At 42.0% G+C, this 22,480-nt stretch overlaps 3 protein-coding genes across 3 annotated transcripts; 2 read left to right on the top strand and 1 right to left on the bottom strand.

Moving 5' to 3' along the window:
* Positions 1 to 274: 274 nt before the first annotated feature.
* LOC141022898 (uncharacterized) lies at positions 275 to 1,003 on the bottom strand. Its single transcript, XM_073499178.1, has one exon. It carries the CDS (start codon positions 1,001 to 1,003, stop codon positions 275 to 277), a length of 729 nt encoding a protein of 242 aa, XP_073355279.1.
* Positions 1,004 to 5,513: 4,510 nt separating this feature from the next.
* Positions 5,514 to 6,291, top strand: LOC141022899 (uncharacterized). Its single transcript, XM_073499179.1, has 3 exons — positions 5,514 to 5,605; positions 5,653 to 6,082; positions 6,190 to 6,291. Exons 1-3 carry the CDS (start codon positions 5,514 to 5,516, stop codon positions 6,289 to 6,291), a joined length of 624 nt encoding a protein of 207 aa, XP_073355280.1.
* Positions 6,292 to 16,452: 10,161 nt separating this feature from the next.
* LOC141022900 (uncharacterized) lies at positions 16,453 to 20,729 on the top strand. Its single transcript, XM_073499180.1, has 4 exons — positions 16,453 to 17,019; positions 17,115 to 17,119; positions 19,400 to 19,451; positions 20,667 to 20,729. Exons 1-4 carry the CDS (start codon positions 16,453 to 16,455, stop codon positions 20,727 to 20,729), a joined length of 687 nt encoding a protein of 228 aa, XP_073355281.1.
* Positions 20,730 to 22,480: the final 1,751 nt, after the last annotated feature.

Raw genomic sequence — 22,480 nt, forward strand, 5'->3', positions numbered from 1 at the left:
TATCGTGCAACATATCTCTCATTCTATAATCATGGATATAATATATGCTTTCTCATACTGGGACATAACTTACTAATTGCATTTAGACATGCAAAACGTACTATGCATTTGTACATGAGCACACCACTGTGTTCAAAGTTCAAACGTAAAATAGTAATACAATACACACAACATCTTTGAGCAACAACAAACATATTTACAACATAGGTTCATTCAATCTAAATTATCATAATAGTAGTTCCTACTAGTTTAATGTAGACATCCTTCTCGCAATTTACCAACCACTGTTTCCCTTGTGGCGCTTCCAGCCGCTGGAAGATCCCTCGTCTTTGTTCTTACGTGGGCGGAGTCTTTCCTTCATTGGTTGTTGGTGGAGGTGACGTAGCCCGTTCTTGATGATTAGGATTCTACGGTACAACTCGTAGCTAACATACCCGTCCTTTGCTGCGTACTCAAGGTGTATCGAGGAAAGCGGCTTCCACTCCCAGAACTGGTGCTTCTCCTTTGGGAATGATTTCTTCATGTTCTTGTATGAGGGGTCGATGATGGCCGCTGCAAGGTCACCCATGGAGTCCCTTTCTCCACCACCCTTGATGCAGAATAGCCTCTGGATGTCGACGTGGTGCTCGTCTAGAATTTTGATCCATGCACGGGCAAGCATCGTCTTGTCACTCCTCGTGTCGACGCTAGTGAAAGTTACCGCTTTCCGTTGTAGGAAGTCAAGTAACGCCTGGGAGCGCTCGGACCTGCAGTAGTGGTATACGAGGACATGCTCGCGCATGGCAAGTTGGACGACGGCGATCCCTTGTCGTATGTAACTGCTCTTACGTGTGTACTCGAGGTCGAGGCCGACGAACTTGTTCTTCTCCTCCTTTAGCCATTCCTCGTACTTTTTGATGATCCGCTCCACGGTCCTTGGGTCGTTGGTGTACACCATCTCCAGCACGGTTGTACCGTGGGTAGTGATGTGTTCGATGAGAGTTGTTAGTTTCCCGTCGTCCATGGCTGGAGGTGTGTGGTGGTGAACTGCGGCCGGCGAGAAATTTTTGAGGAAGACGATGCAAATGGAGTCGAAAAAGTGAAAGGGATCTTTACTTTGTCGTGAAAAAAAGGAAACCGCCAAAGAGCATTTGGTAGTCATCCGGCGGTTCCAGGCGTAGATTTTCGGAAACAAGCGTTTGTTTTATCTGTTTTTTTTAAGATTTTCACTTATCTTGTTCATTGATTTTTTTTATTCATTGCGTGCTGCGTGCGTGATCCATATGTGTGTATTCCATCTTTGGCTGTGAAAGTAGTCATGTAAACGGTAGAACACTCAGCAGATGCACAGTCGTGCCTTTTTTGTGAAAACGGTTTTTTTCATTTAACAACCTTCCTTGGTCAGGGAGGCACTGTTGTTATGTTATTCGGTGCACAACTGTGTGTTTAGGAAAATTTGGTGAAGTAAATATGGTTTGCACTTGAAAATGGAGTCCTGTTTGGTTTTTAATTGAGATATGTTTCACTATATGGGTTGAATAAGTTTGATAACATGGCATTGGTATAGGTTTTGAATCAAAAACTGATTCTTGTTTCGTTTGATTTTTGAAAATGATTCTTTCTGTTCTTTGGTTTTTTGAGTGAACTTTTCAAAGGATAAGAACTACATTTGTTCCAATGAATCATTCCGATAGTTCAAACAACATTTGTTGCAAAGGATCATTCTGATGGTTGAAACAACGAGTTGTGGGTCCGTAAGAGCTACATAAGTTCCAAAAGATCATTCCGATAGTTCAAGCAAGCACATGGTCCATAATAGTTACATTACTCTACCATCCTAACTAGCAAACTTATATTAACCAGTGTTTTGCTTATGGGAGGCATCATCATGAAACGAGCGCTGAACATCCTAGGAGATACACTGTTTGCTTCCATTTTAGGTGCTGGTTTCGACGGAATCTACAGAATGCCCTAAATGATGATGGACACAGAACGATCATGTCGCTCTTTGAAAGTGATTAGAACAACGTTCTTTTCAACAAAGGATGCAGCTGATATGAAGTCTTTGAAAGAAGATTTTTCTATTACCATCCTGCCGTCGTTTTTGCAGATGTAGTACGACGAAGGAGTGATGACATGGGTAGGTTCATCAGGAGCTTCAAGGGTCACCTTGCCATTGGTTGGCATGTCCACCCATCTCTTCAGTGTTGAGACAACGCTCCTCGGAATTTTCTAGAAGAAATCGAAATTAAATAGAAATTAAAACCGTTGATTTGTCACTTGGACATTAAATAAAATAATGGCTGAATACGGTGAGTGCGCAAATATTAAGAAATTCCATATTGAAAATAATATAATTCCTGGCATATTCAGGTTTGTGTGTAAACAGGTAAAACAATATATTAAGAGAACAACTAAAGTTTTGTTGTTTTAGGTTTGAATAAATAGGTTCTTTATAATTTTACATATAAGCAAGATTACGTCAATATTGTTTATTTTACATATAAGCAAAATACGTTTGGTATTTTAACAAGGACATTTGTAACCAACCATGACGCAGTCTTTGGTGTTAGTGGGAGTCAAGACGTGGACAAATGGACGGCAACGGATGAAAGTATCTCTGAAAAGGCGTTGTAGAAAGAATCGTGTCTGGTCGTAGGTAAGCTCAATATCCTTAGAGTAGACACAACAGTGAACATGGTCGAAATCGTCAGAAGAAAGATCGTCGAGAGCTAGAAAAAGAACAAGATTTTAAAGTTAGATAAAGTTATATCCAACCCGGGGTTAATAGTAGTCAGGTCGATGCATGCATATAAAAATACAGCGAAAGAAGATAAGTTTGTAATATTAAATACCTACCAACATGGGGTAATGGAAGCAACCTTTTGTCATCCCGATATGTTTGTATTTCGAGATTGAGACCCTCGTCTGGTAGTTCAAATTCTATGCGGCCTCCAGCACGTAGTTCATAATCATCCGCAAAGATGTTCCACTCACCACCGCAGAACTTTGTGTAGTTCGCCCTATGCTTAAACAAAGCATTGTAAGACCTTTCTTCATGTGTAAGAAGGGTTGGCTCTACCTGCTCTTTACGCAATTTTATTGCTTCTTTCTTCCTCTCATTAATGTATTCAGCGAGAAAAGCTCTGACATTACAAGGTACATACTGGAAAAAATAGTAAAAATAACAACCTGTAAGTATAAATTTGAACTCGCGTATTATTAATGTTAAAAGTTTTCTTAAATTGGATATGAATTTTTGATAAGAATTACAGATAACAACATAATGGTATTATAAATTAATGGATACAGATTTTTGGCATATGTTGACTAATTTTAATTAGAACTGAAGAGGCCCTATAGTAATCAAGGCATAGGCAGGCAAACTAATGGAAAATGAAAACACAAGACAGGTGCAAAGAAGTGACAGCAGGGGAACCTAGTGTAGGTGCACGGGGGTATGAGTAACATCGACGATTTCTACTGTGTTGTAAGCAACTAATATGTTAGTAATGCTTACTAACCATGCGGCTCCAGCAATTTTCATCAAGAATAACCTCAAACTGCTAGAGAACTTCAGGGTGTGGTTCGCAAGGGCCGCCTGATTGGCGGCAGGTAGGGAAAATTATACCTAAATAATTCAGAACAACTATGTTAAGAATACAAGAATATCATAACAATTTAAAACAAGCTTCAACGTTGAAGGTAGACAACGACTAGCTTCAACTATGTTAGCCATATTAAAAATATCCGTACGAAGGCAGACAACAACTACAAATTTACCAGAAATCTTCTCATCTACTCCTTCCAGAAAAGCAGTATGACAGAGTTTAGATCACTTGTTTAGATTTTCAAATGGTTTTTATATTCCTTTAGAGAATGAAGTCGTTGTACTGGATCTGATGCTTCAATAACTATCAAATGAAAAACCTAAACGTAAAACAGTAGTAATTTACCTAGGAGAGAAGAAGAACGGGCGTCGACGAACGGAGATTGGGGTAGGGGAAGCTTAGGGCAAGCACCCACGGCCAGCAAATCTACGAGAGAAGCATGGCTTAGAACTTAATCGAGAGACCCAATAAAAACTCTACAATAACTTGTTTGAAATGAGACTGTGTGTGGGGAAGAAGCACGAACCCTAGAAGTAGGCGGACGGGTAAGGCAGATGGCTTGTGATGGGAAGCTTATGGCAAGCACCCACGGCCAGCAATCTACGAGAGAAGCACGTCTTGGAAATTAATCGAGAGACCCAATAAAAACTCTACAATAACTTGTTTGAAATCAGATTGTGTGCGGGGAAGAAGCACGAACCCTAGAAGCAGGCGACGAAGAAGGCAAGTGAGTTGTGATGTGGCTGAGGGAGTCGGAGCTTATTGAAATATAAAGGAGTCTTGAGAGAGCAAGAGTAATAATGAGTGCTTCTTGTTTTATTTTTTATTCTGCGAAATGGAATGAATGCTGGTTGTGGATGGTGTGCACGCATTCCGAGGTGTTATGGGGACGCGAGACGTTTGACTCGTCCAGCTGCCTCCCATTGTAGTTGTCCAGCTGTGCTGCCTCCCAGCGGAGTCTTCTACGTGCCTATCGTGCCTCACAGACTTTTTGTGAGGCACGGTTATACATGCTGAAAAGCATACTCGTGCTTCTGTGATTTAATTTTTTTTAATCACATGTTTAATCAGATATGGTTGGGTGTGTCTTTAGGAGAGGAACGGTGATGATGTTATTAGATGCACGGTCGTTGTAGCAGGAGAGGCATGGTCGATACGTCGGGGGAAGCAAATTGACGGGAGGCATGATGGTTCTTAATGAGAGGCACTTTTGCATCTGAAATGGAGTCACGATTCGTGACTTTGCGATTGCAATTTTTTTTTCAGGCAGTCGTTGACCCAGAGAGCCACTGTTTTTATGTACGTTGGGTTCAGGAGGGAATATGTATGATAGCCCACGGTTATATGTATGTCAGAAGCATGGACGTGCTTTTGTTTTGGCAATGTTTTTGGTGGTACGCAGACATAGATGTTTGTCTTTAACAAAGTGGAGGCATGCGTGTGGCTTTTGTGCTAGCCGAACCGTGCTTTTATTTTTGTTCACTCCCCGTGTAGTATTTGTACTGCAGAGGTCTAGGTTGGACGACAGGGTCATCGTTTGCCTCCTTGCATTCTTCTCTCTCGGTCAAAAGATGTGCTGGTGACCGATGGGATGACTATTTATTGTTAGTATTCATTGTGCTAGATACCGTGCTAGAGTTAAACTAGAGGCTCCTCGATTACAACGTGGCAGCCGTGACTTTTGAAGTGCATGGTTTCACAAGCTGCAGAAGCACGACCGTCCATTCATCGTTCCCGATGCAATTTAATGGGCGCATGGTAACTGAGTCATCTCTGTCCAAGGTTAAATAGTGGACTATTCCGGGAGGTTATCGGGTCTTATTCTAACCAGAGAAGTGCAGGTAGCTCTCATCATCCTCGCCACGTACGAGTGATGCCGGAGTAGGACAGTCAAACTCCATTGTCACTCTCACCCTCTTTTCCATGGACGACTTCAGGAACACTACTGAGCGTCTGTTTGTAGATGCCGACGGTAATACCAAGCTCGAGGTGTTGTACACCAACGAGCCCTACAGGTGGAGGAGATTCTTTCTCTTTATGAGTAATGGCTGTGTGAGGATAGGTACAAGTTTGTTGGTCTTGATCTGGAGTACACACGAGAGGATTACTTTGGTCGGAGCAGAAAAGTCGCCGTCATGCAACTGGCGATGCACAAGCATGTTCTTGTCTATCACTTGTGCAAGGCCAGGACGGAATGCGCTGCTCTGAAGGATTTCCTTTGGAACAAAGGTATAATTTTCGCTAGTGTCGACATCAGGAACGATAGAGATGTTCTCACAAACAGTTTCCTCAAAATCCCAAGAGAGTGTCACATCGACCTTCAGGAGGAGCTCATGATCAAAGGAGGCATTCTAAGGGATTCCACGGCAGATTTGGCAGGAGCCGTCATAGACAAATCTTACTTGCCTATGAATATGTCTTTTCCAAAAGGTCAGCATGACTACTGGGAGTGGAAGCCGCTTTCCCTTGACCACCTGAAATATGTGGCAATTGTAAGTGAAAATTTCGTTTTTTTCTGTCTTTATATTTTTGTTTTATTGCAACAATAGTATTTTTCCCCTTTACCTATATCTTCATTCTCATCCGCTTTTTGTTTTAGGATGGGTATGTCAGCTACGAGCTCTACCGGCGAGTTCTGTCGATGAAGGACATGATGCATCCTCGTTGTCTTCCCGACCGTAGACGCCGCAGATGTTTCTGAGGAGATCTCCAACTGAGTAGAATGGTCACTGTGGATGTTTGTGTCGACGTTTCTGAGCAGAATGGACTCCTGGAAGACTTCCATTCTTTTTTTGTATAATTAATGAGCACTTTTAGTTCAATCCTATGGAGTACCGTTTTGGGATTTTGGTTTTTTATTTTCGAAGCATCGTGTTTGGCTTGTCTCATGTTATGTGAATATAATTTTTTATGTTTTTTCATGTTACAAGTTCATTGTTGACGTTTGCGCGAGTTCATGTACATTTAGAGAACCTGTTGAAGTGGCGCATATGTATTGTTTGGGAGAAGCGCGCTTTGTGTTTGGCTTATATTCAGTGCCGTTTGTTTGTGTTTGTATTGTTGTCTTCTACACGTTCGCACAAGAGAGGCACGTCTGCTAACGTATGGCAACATTTCAGTTTCATGTCTTTGTGTGCTTCAGGACCGTGCCTCAAGAATCCGGACATCCGTGTCTGTTGAGGCTTCACTCCCGTGGCTTCTTTCCGTCTATGCATGTACCTCACGTGACACACGCCATGTCTGTATGTGCTGGTGTCACACGTCAGTTCCTCTTGACACTACACAACCGTGCCTTTGTGATGTCTACTACGCAACCTTCTTCTTGTAGACGTTGTTGGGCCTCCAAGTGCAGAGGTTTGTAGGACAGTAGCAAATTTCCCTCAAGTGGATGACCTATGGTTTATCAATCCGTGGGAGGCATGGGATGAAGATGGTCTCTCTCAAACAACCCTGCAACCAAATAACAAAGAGTCTCTTGTGTCCCCAACACACCCAGTACAATGGTAAATTGTATAGGTGCACTAGTTCGGCGAAGAGATGGTGATACAAGTGCAATATGGATGGTAGATATAGGTTTTTGTAATCTGAAAATATAAAAACAGCAAGGTAACTAATGATAAAAGTGAGCGTAAACGGTATTGCAATGCTAGGAAACAAGGCCTAGGGTTCATACTTTCACTAGTGCAAGTTCTCTCAACAATAATAACATAATTGGATCATATAACTATCCCTCAACATGCAACAAAGAGTCACTCCAAAGTCACTAATAGCGGAGAACAAACGAAGAGATTATAGTAGGGTACGAAACCACCTCAAAGTTATTCTTTCCGATCAATCCATTGGGCTATTCCTATAAGTGTCACAAACAGCCCTAGAGTTCGTAGTAAAATAACACCTTAAGACACACATCAACCAAAACCCTAATGTCACCTAGATACTCCAATGTCACCTCAAGTATCCGTGGGTATGATTATACGATATGCATCACACAGTCTCAGATTCATCTATTCAACCAACACAAATTACTTCAAAGAGTGCCCCAAAGTTTATACCAGAGAGTCAAGACGAAAACGTGTGCCAACCCCTATGCATAGGTTCATGGGCGGAACCCGCAAGTTGATCACCAAAACATACATCAAGTGGATCACGTGATATCCCATTGTCACCACAGATAAGCACGACAAGACATACATCAAGTGTTCTCAAATCATTAAAGACTCGATCCGATAAGATAACTTCAAAGGGAAAACTCAATCCATTACAAGAGAGTAGAGGGGGAGAAGAAACATAAGATCCAACTATAATAGCAAAGCTCGCGATACATCAAGATCGTGCCAAATCAAGAACACGAGAGAGAGATCAAACACATAGCTGCTGGTACATACCCTCAGCCCCGAGGGTGAACTACTCCCTCCTTGTCATGGAGAGCGTCAGGATGATGAAGATGGCCACCGGTGAGGGTTCCCCTCTCCGGCAGGGTGCCGGAATAGGGTCCCGATTGGTTTTTGGTGGCTACAGAGGCTTGCGGCAGCGGAACTCCCGATCTATTCTGTTCCCCGAAGGTTTTAGGGTATATGGATATATATAGGCGGAAGAAATACGTCAGGGGAGCCACGAGGGGCCCACGAGGGTGGAGGGCGCGCCCCGGGGGGGTGGGCGCGCCCCCTGCCTCGTGCCTCCCTCGTTTCTTTCCTGACGTGCACTCCAAGTCTCCTGTATTGCTTTCTTCCCAAAAGTAACTTTTCCGGAGGTTTCATTCCGTTTGGACTCCGTTTGATATTCCTTTTCTGTGAAACACTGAAACAAGGGAAAAAACAGAAACTGGCACTGGGCTCTGGATTAATAGGTTAGTCCCAAAAGTAATATAAAAGTGCATAGTAAAGCCCATTAAACATCCGAGATGGATAATATAATAGCATGAATACTTCATAAATTATAGATACGTTGGAGACGTATCAGCATCCCCAAGCTTAATTCCTGCTCGTCCTCGAGTAGGTAAATGATAAAAGAAAGAATTTATGAAGTGTGAATGCTAGCAGGTGCGTAAGTTTGATCAATGATAATTTCAATCACCCTTTCTAGCATCATTATATGTCATAATAGTAGTTCAACTCATAGAACTTTTCATGATCAAGTAACAAGCTATTCACATGTTAAAGTATAGATCATAAACTTTCTTGAAAACTAACAAACCGTGTTATTAGTCATCAAACAATTACAATTCATCTTATTTTCAGGAAGAGTCTATGTCAGAGCCTTCAGCAAACTTCACATACTCAACTATCATTTAGTCTTCCATGATTGCTACCACTCGAAGCATATTTTTAGAACAAATAGTATTCATCGAACACAGAGAAAGATAGGGGCTTAATGTTTCGCCTCCCAACCTTTTACCTCAGGGTAATGTCAACAGTAATAATCCATGCTCAAATATATTTGAATGGCCATATATGCCTAGATCTTTCCATCACATGATGCTTGCCAACTAAAGAGTAGGTTGGAATGAGAAGGAATACTATTGACTCTTGCATAAAAGTAAAAGATAGGCCCTTCGCAGAGGGAAGCAGGGATTTGCAGAGGTGCCAGAGCTCGAAGCAGAAACAGAGATGAAAATAATTTTGAGAGGTATGCTTTCATTGTCGACATAACGACCAAGAGTTCCCAATATCCTCCATACTACATACATTATAGGCGGTTCCCAAACAGAAAGGTAAAGATTTTTACTCCCCCTCCACCAACAATCATCAATCCATGGCTTGCCCGAAACAACGGGTGCCTCCAACTAACATCAATCCTGGGGGAGTTTTGTTTGCAATTATTTTTGATTTGATTTCGATCTTTTGATCATGGGACTGGGCATCCCAGTTACCAGCCATTTTCTCGTGAATGATGAGCGGAGTCTACTCATCGTGAGAATAACCCACCTAGCATGGAAGATACTGCTAACCCGTAGTCGCTACATGAGCGATTCGGGCATACAAAACAGATTATTATTTGAAGGTTTAGAGTTTGGCACATGCAAATTTACTTGGAACGGCAGGTAAATACCGCATATAGGTAGATATGGTGGACACTCATGGAAGAAACCTGGTTCAAGGATTTTGGATGCACAAGCAGTATTCCCGCTTAGTACAGATATTTTGGCTAGCAAAGGATTCTAAATAGCAAGCACCACATGTTAGAGGATCCATAACAATATAACTTCTATACAAATATACCCAAGCATAACTCATTACGTTGTCTTCCTTGTCCAACTTCAACTAATTTGCTCAGGTATGAAAATAATTAATGGGGCTCACAATCATTGAAGATGTCCAAGATAGTATATTTATATGTGAAATCTCTCTTCCTTCAATATTCTTTCATGAATTGTTCAAGTGACCAATACAATGTTTGCTAACCTTCAAAAATTTTACCACCTCTACTTCTTATATGTGAAGTCATTACTCCCCATGGGATAAGCATATGAAACATATATAATTTCAGATTTATGACATTCAAATCATTCAACCATTTACTCATAGGATATAAGTGAAGCACACGAGTAAATGACAAACTACTCCAAAAAGATATGAGTGAAGATCAATGAGTAGTTAAATAATTATGTAGCTATGTGAAGACTCTCTATCATTTAAGAATTTCAGATCTTGGTGTTTTATTCATACAGCAAGCAAAACAAAATAAAATGACATTTCAAGGATAGCACTCATCATGTGAAGAAGCAAAAACTTAGGCTCAACCGATACTAACCGATAATTGTTGAAGAAGAAAGGTGGGATGCCTACCGGGGCATCCCCAAGCTTAGATGCTTGAGACTTCTTGAAATATTATCTTGGGGTGCCTTGGGCATCCCCAAGCTTGAGCTTTTGTGTCTCCTTAATTCCTCTCATATCACGGTTTCCTAAATCTCGAAAGCTTCATCCACACCAAACCCAACAAGAACTCGTGAGATAAGTTAGTATAAACCAATGCAAAAACCTTATCATTTTCTACTGTAGCAAATCACTAAAATTATTATTCAACATTGCATACTAAATGCCTCTGCATATTTAATACTCCTATCCTCAAATAGAATCATTAAACAAGCAAACATATGCAAACAATGCAAACATAACAGCAATCTGCCAAAACAGTACAGTCTATAAAGAATGCAAGATTCATCATACTTCCCTAACTCCAAACATTATGAAATAAAATTCCCACTGTAGTAAATTTATCAGAGCTTATTATGCAAAAGGTTTCAACATTTTATCACATTCGGACTTCTCTAGGGAATTTTTGCAACAGCGGTAAACTTTCTGTTTTGAAACAGCAACATGTATACTTGCAAAGTAAGCATGGTAAAAGTTGTCCTTGACATTTTTATTGAAAATAAAGATGCAAAACATTATTATAAATAACAGCAAGCAAATACTAACAAAATAAAATGATGCTCCAAGCAAAACACATATCATGTGGTGAATAAAAATATAGCTCCAAGTAAAGTTATCGATGAACGAAGACGAAAGAGGGGATGCCTTCCGGGGCATCCCCAAGCTTAGGCTCTTGGTTATCCTTGAATATTACCTTGGGGTGCCTTGGGAATCCCCAAGCTTAGGCTCTTGCCACTCCTTATTCCATAGTCCATCGAATCTTTACACAAAACTTGAAAACTTCACAACACAAAACTTAACAGAAAACTCATAAGCTCCGTTAGTGAAAGAAAACAAAACACCACTTCAAGGTACTGTATTGAACTCATTCTTTATTTTTGTTGGTGTTAAATCTAATGTATTCCAACTTCTCTATGGTTTATAAACTATTTTACTAGCCATAGATTCATCAAAATAAGCAAACAACACACGAAAAACAGAATCTGTCAAAAACAGAACAGTCTGTAGTAATCTGTATCAAACGTATACTTCTCGAACTCCAAAAATTCTGAAATAAATTGGTGGACCTGAAGAATTTTTATAGTAATCATATGCAAAAAGAATCAACTAAATAGCACTCTCCAGTAAAAAGTTGAAGCTAATCTCGTGAGCGCTAAAGTTTCTGTTTTTTACAGCATGATTATAAAGACTTCACCCAAGTCTTCCCAAAGGTTCTACTTGGCACAAACACTAATTAAAACATAAAACCACATATAAACATAAGTTAGATGGATTATTTATTAATAAACAGAACCAAAAATCAAGAAACTAAAATAAAATTGGGTTGCCTCCCAACAAGCGCTAACGTTTAACGCCCCTAGCTAGGCATGATGATTCCAATGATGCTCGCATAAAAGGTAAGAATTGAAACATAAAGAGAGCATCATGAAGAATATGACTAGCACATTTAAGTCTAACCCACTTCCTATGCATAGGGATTTTGTGAGCAAACAACTTATGGGAACAACAATCAACTAGCATAGGAAGGCAAAACAAGCATAACTTTAAAACTTTAAGCACATAGAGAGGAAACTTGATATAATTGCAATTCCTACAAGCATATGTTCCTCCCTCATAATAATTTTCAGTAGCATAATGAATTAATTCAACAATATAACCATCACATAAAGCATCCTTTTCATGATCTACAAGCATAGAAAATTTACTCTCCACATAAGCAAATTTATTCTCATCAATAGTAGTGGGAGCAAACTCAACAAAATAACTATCATGTGATTGAAAATTAAGATCAAGATGACAAGTTTCATGGTTATCATTATTATTTATAGCATACGTGTCATCACAATAATCATCATAGATAGGAGGCATGCTTTCATCATAATAAATTTGCTCATCAAAACTTGGGGGACTAAACATATCATCTTCATCAAACATATCATCCCCAAGCTTGTGGCTTTGCATATCATTAGCATCATGGGTATTCAAGGAATTCATACTAACAACATTGCAATCATGCTCATTATTCACATATTTTATGCCAAGCATTCTATGTAATTCTTCTTCTAGTACTTGAGCACAATTTTCCTTCCCATCATTTTCATGAAAGATATTAAAAAGATGAAGCATATGAGGCACCCTTAATTCCATTTTTTTTGTAGTTTTCTTTTATAGATTAAACTAGTGATAAAACAAGAAACAAAAAGATTCAATTGCAAGATCTAAAGATATACCTTCAAGCACTCACCTCCCCGGCAACGGCGCCAGAAACTACTTGATGTCTACTACGCAACCTTCTTCTTGTAGACGTTGTTGGGCCTCCAAGTGCAGAGGTTTGTAGGACAGTAGCAAATTTCCCTCAAGTGGATGACCTAAGGTTTATCAATCCGTGGGAGACGTGGGATGAAGATGGTCTCTCTCAAACAACCCTGCAACCAAATAACAAAGAGTCTCTTGTGTCCCCAACACACCCAATACAATGGTAAATTGTATAGGTGCACTAGTTCGGCGAAGAGATGGTGATACAAGTGCAATATGGATGGTAGATATAGGTTTTTGTAATCTGAAAATATAAAAACAGCAAGGTAACTAACGATAAAAGTGAGCGTAAACGGTATTGCAATGCTAGGAAACAAGGCCTAGGGTTCATACTTTCACTAGTGCAAGTTCTCTCAACAATAATAACATAATTGGATCATATAACTATCCCTCAACATGCAACAAAGAGTCACTCCAAAGTCACTAATAGCGGAGAACAAACGAAGAGATTATGGTAGGGTACGAAACCACCTCAAAGTTATTCTTTCTGATCAATCCATTGGGCTATTCCTATAAGTGTCACAAACAGCCCTATAGTTCATAGTAAAATAACACCTTAAGACACACATCAACCAAAACCCTAATGTCACCTCAAGTATCCGTGGGTATGATTATACGATATGCATCACACAATCTCAGATTCATCTATTCAACCAACACAAAGTACTTCAAAGAGTGCCCCAAAGTTTATACCGGAGAGTCAAGACGAAAACGTGTGCCAACCCCTATGCATAGGTTCATGGGCGGAACCCGCAAGTTGATCACCAAAACATACATCAAGTGGATCACGTGATATCCCATTGTCACCACAGATAAGCACGGCAAGACATACATCAAGTGTTCTCAAATCATTAAAGACTCGATCCGATAAGATAACTTCAAAGGGAAAACTCAATCCATTACAAGAGAGTAGAGGGGGAGAAGAAACATAAGATCCAACTATAATAGCAAAGCTCGCGATACATCAAGATCGTGCCAAATCAAGAACACGAGAGAGAGAGAGATCAAACACATAGCTACTGGTACATACCCTCAGCCCCGAGGGTGAACTACTCCCTCCTCGTCATGGAGAGCGCCGAGATGATGAAGATGGCCACCGGTGAGGGTTCCCCCCTCCGGCAGGGTGCCGGAACAGGGTCCCGATTGGTTTTTGGTGGCTACAGAGGCTTGCGGCGGCGGAACTCCCGATCTATTCTGTTCCCCGAAGGTTTTAGGGTATATGGATATATATAGGCGGAAGAAATACGTCAGGGGAGCCACGAGGGGCCCACGGGGGTGGAGGGCGTGCCCAGGGGGTGGGGCGCGCCTCCCTGCCTCGTGCCTCCCTCGTTTCTTTCCTGACGTGCACTCCAAGTCTCCTGTACTGCTTTCTTCCCAAAAGTAACTTTTCCGAAGGTTTCATTCCGTTTGGACTCTGTTTGATATTCCTTTTCTGCGAAACACTGAAACAAGGGAAAAAACAGAAACTGCCACTGGGCTCTGGGTTAATAGGTTAGTCCCTAAAGTAATATAAAAGTGCATAGTAAAGCCCATTAAACATCCGAGATGGATAATATAATAGCATGAGTACTTCATAAATTATAGATACGTTCGAGACGTATCACTTTGCCACCACTCTTTTGTGCATCCAGGTGGTTTGTACCCATGCCTCGAGAACTCCGAGAAGCCGCAATTCCGTGCCTGTATACGCTTCAATTCCGTGTCTCCTGTACGTGCATTTGCGTGTCTCAGGCGTCATGCTGGCTGTGACTCTACGTGCCTCTGGTGCCAGACGCCAGTCCGTGAGGGGACGCATATGTATTGTTTGGGAGAAGCATGTTTTTTTGTTTGGCTTATATTCGACGCCGTTTGTTTGTGTTTGTATTGTTGTGTTTTACACATTCGCACAAGAGAGGCACGTCTCGTAACGTACGAGGCAACATTTCAGTTTCCTGTCTTTGTGTTCTTCGGGACCGTGCCTCTAGAAGCCCGGCATCCATGCCTGTGGAGGATTCACTCCCGTGGCTTCTTTTCCGCTATTCATGTACCTCACGTGACACACGCGATGTCTCTATGTGCTGGTGTCACACAGCAGTTTCTCTTCAGACTACACAACCGTGCCTCTGCCACCACTCTTTTGTGCATCCAGCTAGTTTGTACCCGTGCCTCGAGAACGCCAATTCCAAAGCCATGCCTATGTGCCAAGAAGCCGCAATTCCGTGCCTGTATATGCTTCAGTTCTGTGCATCCTGTACCTGCATTCGCGTGTCTCAGGGGACACGCTGGTTGTGACTCTATGTGCCTGTGGTGCCAGACGCCCGTCCGTGAGGGGATGCGGTGGCTGTGACTCGTCGTGCCTGTGCTTCTACACGCCCGTGCCTCCGGAGACTTTAAAACTGTGGTTCTCTGACTTCTCCCAGTGATTTGCTGCTTGTATTGATGTATCTCACGTGATACACGCCATGACTCTATGTGCCTGTGGTGTCACATGGCTGTCCCTCTTAGGAGTTCGCAATTGTGCCTCTCGAACAGAGTGTTCTCACCGATGCCTCTGCCACCTCTCTTTTTTGCATCCAGAGGATTTGTACATGTGCCTCGAGAATGCCAATTCCAAAACCGTACTTGTGCGTCGGAGAAGCCGCAATTCTATGTCTGTATAGGCTTCAATTCCATGCACGTGTCTTGGGCGACACGCTACCTGTGACTCATTGTGCTTGCGGTGCTTCAAGACCGTGCCTCGGGATACTATATAACTGTTGCTCTCTGACTTCTCACGTGGCTTCACTGCCTGTATCCATTTTTTCACGTGAGACACATTATGACTCTCCCTGTGCCTGTGGTGTCACACGTCTGTGCCTCTAAAGACTTCTCAACCGTGCTTATGCATCTGAGTATTTCTACCGATACCTCTGCCACCACTCTTTTGTGCACGCAGAGGGTGTGTAGCCGTGGCTCGAGAACGTCAATTGCAAGGTTGTATCCGTGCCTCGCGAAGCCGAACCACGTGCCTGTAGAGGCTATGTTTCCGTGCCTCCGTTACCTGCATTCACGTGTTTCCGGCGAGTTTCTGCCTGTATCTGTACGTGCCTGTGGTGATACCGACCGAGATCTCGAAAAGTCGTACGCCCGTTCCTGTGGAATAGACACGTATGTGCGTCTTGTGCCTACATACCCGTGCCTCACGTGAAACCAGCCTTGTCTATCGAGGGACAGATGGTGTGAATCTAGCTAGATGAGGCACGCATGAGTTTTGGCCTTCGGATCTAAGGTGTACGGCAGGCTGTTCGTTTGCTTCATTGGATTCTTCCGTCGGTGGTCTTTGTTCAAAGGAGGAATTGATGAACGATGTGGCGACTATTCGATGTGACTATTCAGTGTGTCAGTTACCGTAAAATAAAGTTAGAGGCTCCTCGATTTCTCCACGGCATCAAATATTTGTGCACAGCCGTGACTTTAGGAAGTGCATGGTTCCATGAGCTTCGGAAGCACAACCGTCTATTCGCTAATCCTAGTTCACACGTTAATGCACATGGTAACTCAAACGTCCCTTGCCAAGGTTAAATACTGGCCGTGTTTGTGAGGTCTCCACGTCGTATTGTAGCCACAGAACATCAGGAGTTCCCACCCTCCTCACCACTCCCCAACCTTGTCGCAGGGTCTCAGGAATCTCCATTGGCACCTTGCTACTCGCTGCCATGGACGACTTTTTGAACACCACCGAGTACCATCCGATAGTTGCTGATGGTAACACGAAGCTCGACGTGTGGTACACCAACGAGCCTGGCAAGGTGGAGGAGATCATTGCCTTGTACGAGGACTGGTTGCGTGAGGAGAAGTACAAGTTTGTTGGTCTCGGCATGGAGTTCACACGAAAGGATTGTTATGGGCGTAGAAAAGTCACTGTCATGCAACTGGCTATGCGGAATCATGTTTTGGTCTATCATTTCCGCAAGGCCAGGACGGAGTGCCCTGCCTTGAAGGATTTCCTTGAGAATAGAGGTATAACTTTCTCTAGTGTGGGCGTCAGGAATATTAGAGATGCTCTTTTTCAAGATTTCATCAGAATTCCAGAAGGGTACCACATCGACATCCAAGAGAAGTTCATGATCAAAGGCGGCGAAGAAAGGGACTCCATGGAGGATTTAGCAGGAGCCATCATTGACGAATCTTATTCGAAGCTGGAGTCCTCTTTTCCAGAACTTCTTCGTCACTACTGGGATTGGAAGCCACTTACTTTTGATCACCTGAAATATGGAGCTACTGTAAGTGAAGATTTCATTTTTGTTAGTTTCTGCCTTTGTTGCAAGAACAGTATGTTTTTTTTGTATATTCATGTTTTCATTTGCTTTTCCTTTAGGAAGGGTATGTGAGCTATGAGCTATACCGCCGGTTTCTGTCGATGAGGGACATCCTGCATCGTCGCTGTCTTCCTGATCTCAGATGGCGAGGACGTTTCTGAGGAGTAGTCCAAGTGGAAGTGCTGGCAAGATGGATTGTGTGATGAATTGGTTATTTGATAGTTATTGTATGGGGTAATATTACATCGACTGATGAATTTGTAATTGTGGTGGTTTTATTTTGAACCGGATGGAGTTGACTAGTTTAGAAATTTAAGTTTATTTTCGTTCCATTATGTTTTTCTTGATTGGGTGCCTTCAAGAATATTTTCCTCTATGATTTTTTGCTACGCGTTGGTATAAGATGAGATGTATTAAGAGGACCACTCAGATGTGCACTTTCGTGAATCTAGGCAGCGCACAGTCGTCTGCTCTGGGAGGCATTGTTTTTGTTTTAGGCAAGGCACGCTCTGGTGTTATTAGTTTGCTAGCTGCTTCAGTTCTTCTCTTAATATGGTCACACTGACAGGTAGGGGTGTCACTTTCACTTTGTGTTCGTATTGTGTTTGGCACGGTTGTTTTTATATCGATTATACGGTTGTGGTTGTGTGTTTGAAATGTTTTTATGCAGAGCTTGAGTGTGTTTAAGATTCTTCAGATTTTCTCACTGTGTTGTCTGTTTCAATATATGTTGTCTGTTTTAGGGACGATAATCCAGTGTGAGAGTTGCTGTGGGAGTATTGTGTTAGCGACGGTTGCGTTTCTGTGTTCCAATTATTGTGGTGGTACTTTGATTTTGAAAGGCATGGCCGTGAAGGTATTGGATGCATTGTCGTATGTTTGGCAGAGGCGTCATCCTTCCTTTGGGTACTAAATTCGGAGAGGCACTACGTTATGTTAGTATGAGTCACTGTCATGGTTGTATGTTCTGTAATATTTCTAGTTAGTCTGCTAGTGATGTCATGTCTGTCTAGTTAGTGGAGGCATGTCCTATGTTATGTTGAGTCAGAGTTCTGTCTGTCGTTCGCAAATGCTTCCTCTGACACGTTCGCTTGGAGAGGCACGTCTACGATGTTATTCAAAGGCAAGGCCGTGCCTTTCTTTCGAAACGTTTGCTTTCACTTATTTGCTGAGAGAGACTCGTCGGTGAAACTTGTGAGGTCACGGACCTTTTACAGTTGAAGTCACGGTCGTTCTTCTGTTTTGGTATTTTTTAGTTTAGTCGTCTATCACAGAGGATGATTCTTCTTTTGTTAACTTGAGTCATGGTCGTGCTTCCATGACTCGTTGGCTTGGAGAGGGACCGGTGTTAAGCTATCGAGAGGGGACGGTCCTGTGTTAACTGGTGGCACACTTGTGTGTGTTAGCTTAGTTGTCCGTGGTAACAGAGGCACGTTCTACGTGGATAAGAGGCACGACAGTGCTCTGTGAGCCGCATTACTGGAGGTGAGTCATTTAGCAACATTACTGGAGGTGAGTCATTTAGCTCCTTCGTCAGATGCTTACGAATCGATAGTGTTTTTCCTCTGTGTTCCAGTTGTTTCTTTTATTATGTCTACTCGAAATGAGTGGTGTTCTAGTGCAAGGAAGTGATGTCTTGAATATCATGTTTAGAACTTTTGGAAAAACTACGATTCTTATTTATAATGTTTATGTTCAGGAATTTAAGACTTGACCATTTGAACGCACAGCTGTGTTTAATGGGATCCATAGCAGATATCTTGGACCGACAAAAAAATAGCTGAAACATTGTTGTGATTACATGAGTCGATATGGCTGAAATAATGTTCGGATGGCCCCAGCTAAATTAAGACACATTTAAGCAGTAGTCATCTTCTTCCAACTCTTCTTCTTTCGCGCCGGATATTGTGTTTGTCCAGGACGATGCTCAGTGCCTCAAATACATGGCCTGTGTTGTAGTTGGATGTTATCATTTTGTAAGTTAGTTGTTCTCTCATCGGTTTCACATGGATCTGCAAACACATAACCGTGCAAACTAATAAAATTTATTGTAAAACATAATGTTCAGCTGGCTTGGATGAACGTATGTTGATGTGTTGTCAATGAGAGTGAACTTACATTATTGATAAAAAATGATTTATTATTCAAATTAATGAGCGGCATCAAATGCATGGTGTAAATAGCACTGTCATCCCTGAAAATTGGGAGCATTAATGTTAGTGATTAGAAGGTGAACAGTAGATATGGGATGTGTAGTGGAACAAAAAAATGCATGGTTTAAATGAGGTAGAGCTACAGTTAAAAGAAACTCACTCTCTGTCTGAGTTACATACACTCTGCACAGGTTTGACATGAAAGGAGGCCATGGTGTGAGGATGGTTGTTGTAAGCAGAATGGTAAGCTCTCTTGAAGTTTTCGATGACAATGTCCGAGTGTTCCTTTATACCGTCGCAATTGATATAAGGACACATAATTTCGAAGCGACGCATTGCAATATTCACGATGATGAGGTAGATAAAATGTGGTTCCTTTCTCACAGGTATTAAGACCTAAAACAATTAACAGGGAATAATATCATTGTAACAAGAAAAACTGGTAGAATCGAAGACGAACACTGGGCAGATAGAGTGATAAGGGTGAACTCACGATGTTACATTTGTTCGGCAGCCTGTACCCAATAGTTTTTTCCACAATGTGTTCCTTGAGTAGTTCAATGCTTGTTCCTAGAACTTGAATTTATCCTGCAGAAAATTGAAGCTGTGTCACTCAGTGTGGTAGTAGTAGTAAATGTGGTTTGTTATTATTATTTATGAGAAGCAAGAACTTACAGAAGCGTCGATGTACATTATATGCTTGTGCACAAGTGTTGGCTGCCTGTAGAATTGTTCTTTCATCAGCAACATTGAGTAAGCGTCGACCACGAATGAGTTGATATATCCATATACCTTCATTGACAAACCTAAAGTTCGATGATCGGCCCAACGTTGATCGACGAAGAATATCCTCTTGCTGCCAAAAAAATAAATGAATTTTAAATCATATGATTTTCCTTTTAAACATAAGAGGAAATGATTAGTATTCAATTACAATAGTAGAAGAATCGAGCCGAAACACTTGAATATGATAGCTTCAGGAAGAATACATTGCATTAGTAAACGAAGGGACCAAAACTTTACCGTAACAGGAACAACGAATTCATTACCTATCATTTTGCCTGACACCTGGCGTATTGTCGACGATTGTTTCATACACTTCTTTCTCCTCCATTGTAGAGTCTCTTATTTCCAAAAGTTGGCAGTGATCTTGATGGTCATTCCCTTGGTTAGTGAATCGAGTCTGTTCTAGCTGAGAATGATGTTGATGAGGCTGGAAGACATGACCACCGGAGTTCAATTGACCATTACTAAGTTGCAGATGACCCTCATTATAATTGTTGTTTCTTTGGAACATTAGGCCTTGCGGTTGGTGCTGCATGCGCAGTTCTAATGTTCTGACAGTTGGATCACCGGTTGAGCTCGAAGGAATATCTGTTGGAAAATGCTGCAGAGGATGGTCGGAATACTGCATGCTGTTGAACTGTTGTTGTAAGGCACTATAACTTTGCCCATTAGACTCGCCTCTGTGTGGTTGCTGATGGTTCTGCTCTTGAGGTTGGCGTCGTTGGCATCGTGTAGTGCTGTTATTCTGAGCATCATTGTGTTGGGGGTAGTGGGCATTACCGACAAGGGTTTGTTGCTAGTACTGCTTGTGACTTTGGTTGTTCATCGCATAAGGTGAGCGCTGGCTGCTGTTTGAACCGCCGTCATTCTGAGCACCGGGATGTCTGTAGAAGTGGTTTTTGATACTAGGAGCTGGTTGGTTGTAGTGTTGGGACAAGGGAGTTGCTGGTAAACTTTGGGACAAGACAGTTTGAGTTAAACCTATAGAGTATGACGTATCAAAAGCCTGTGTGAGGTGGCTACTGCCTCACATTGATCCTGATCTGCTGGGTATAGGTGGCTCTGGATAATTAGAAAAGGGAAGATCTCGCTGACGAGCTTGAATTCTTGGCCAAGTACGAGACGGTATCAGGTTGGCATTGTTGGGATGCTACTTGGTTATGAAAGGGTTGCTTCTTTTTTTGTTCAATGACTCTGTCAAGTTGTTCATAGATAGATGGGTCAGACCATATTTGATCATGTAAGTGCATCTATAGCCCCTTAGTGATTTTGGTGTATTGAAGACTTATAGGTTAAGGGACTGATGCGTTTGTGAGTGTACACAGGTCTATAAGTCTATGAGGAGTTTGCTATTTACAGAGAAAGTCAACCCCTAAAAATGAATATCTTCGACTGAAAACTCTGGATTTCTGAAGACTTTGAAAGTGAAGAAATTGGTGTTATCCTGAAGACTTGGTATTCATTCGAGGAACATGAAGCGTGAAGACTTTTGTTTTCGTAGTTTCATTTCCCCCTTCTTGAGTCATAGGAATCTCCGTACTGTTAAAGGGGTCGAGGAAATACTAAGGAAATATTTCCATGTGATGCTCAACTCAAAATCCTACACCTACCAATCCCTTCGAGTGAAGCCATTGGAAATCTCACTACAGTTCAGTCAATTTCTTCAGTGACAGAGACGAAGCTCTTATGGTCTCTGAGGAATTTGTTCTGACTGAGGAGTTAGGAATTCGCCAGTGCGGATTGCCTACAAGTGAGGAACATGATAGCCCTGAGGAATTTGATAGTCAAATTTCCGACCGTTGCTGTGCTACGCGCCAGCTGTCCCAAAATATCTACCCATCTAACGGTCATATCATTGAAGGGCATTTATGTCTTATCATGTCGGGCTGCTCCCTAGGCTATAAATTGCCGCCCCTACAACCACTAGCTGGTTGGCTGCTCCGAGAAAAACTAACACTTGTCATTTGAGAGCATCCCATCCTCCGAGGACTTAGAGCGAAAATCATCAAGTGAGGAAAACCCAAACCCAAACACCTACAAACCCATAGTGATTGAGCATCACTGAAGAGATTGATACTGCGTGGATCTGACGCTTGTTACCTTTGAAGACTGTGCATCTTCCAGACGGTTAGGCGTCATGGTCTAAGCATCCAAGAGGAAATTGTGGATCGCCGAGTGACCGAGTTTGTGAAGGTTTGGAAGTCACCTGAAGACTTACCACGAGTGATTGGGCGAGGTCTGTGTGACCTTAGCTCAAGGAGAATACGGTGAGGACTGTGTGTCCGGGACTGTGTGTCCTCAGGTTTAAATTCCTAGCCGCTCCAACCAGACGTACAACTGTCATACCAGTTGGAACTGGTCTACCAAATCATTGTCTTCACCAAGCCTACTAGTTCTATTTCCTCAACTCTTCCATTTCCTCATTACTGTGTTGTGTGCTTGTTCATATCTGTTTGAAGACTTTGACTGAAGACTTTCTCAATTTC

Source organism: Aegilops tauschii, chromosome 5 (assembly GCF_002575655.3).
Source record: "Aegilops tauschii subsp. strangulata cultivar AL8/78 chromosome 5, Aet v6.0, whole genome shotgun sequence".
Taxonomy (NCBI): Eukaryota; Viridiplantae; Streptophyta; class Magnoliopsida; order Poales; family Poaceae; genus Aegilops; species Aegilops tauschii.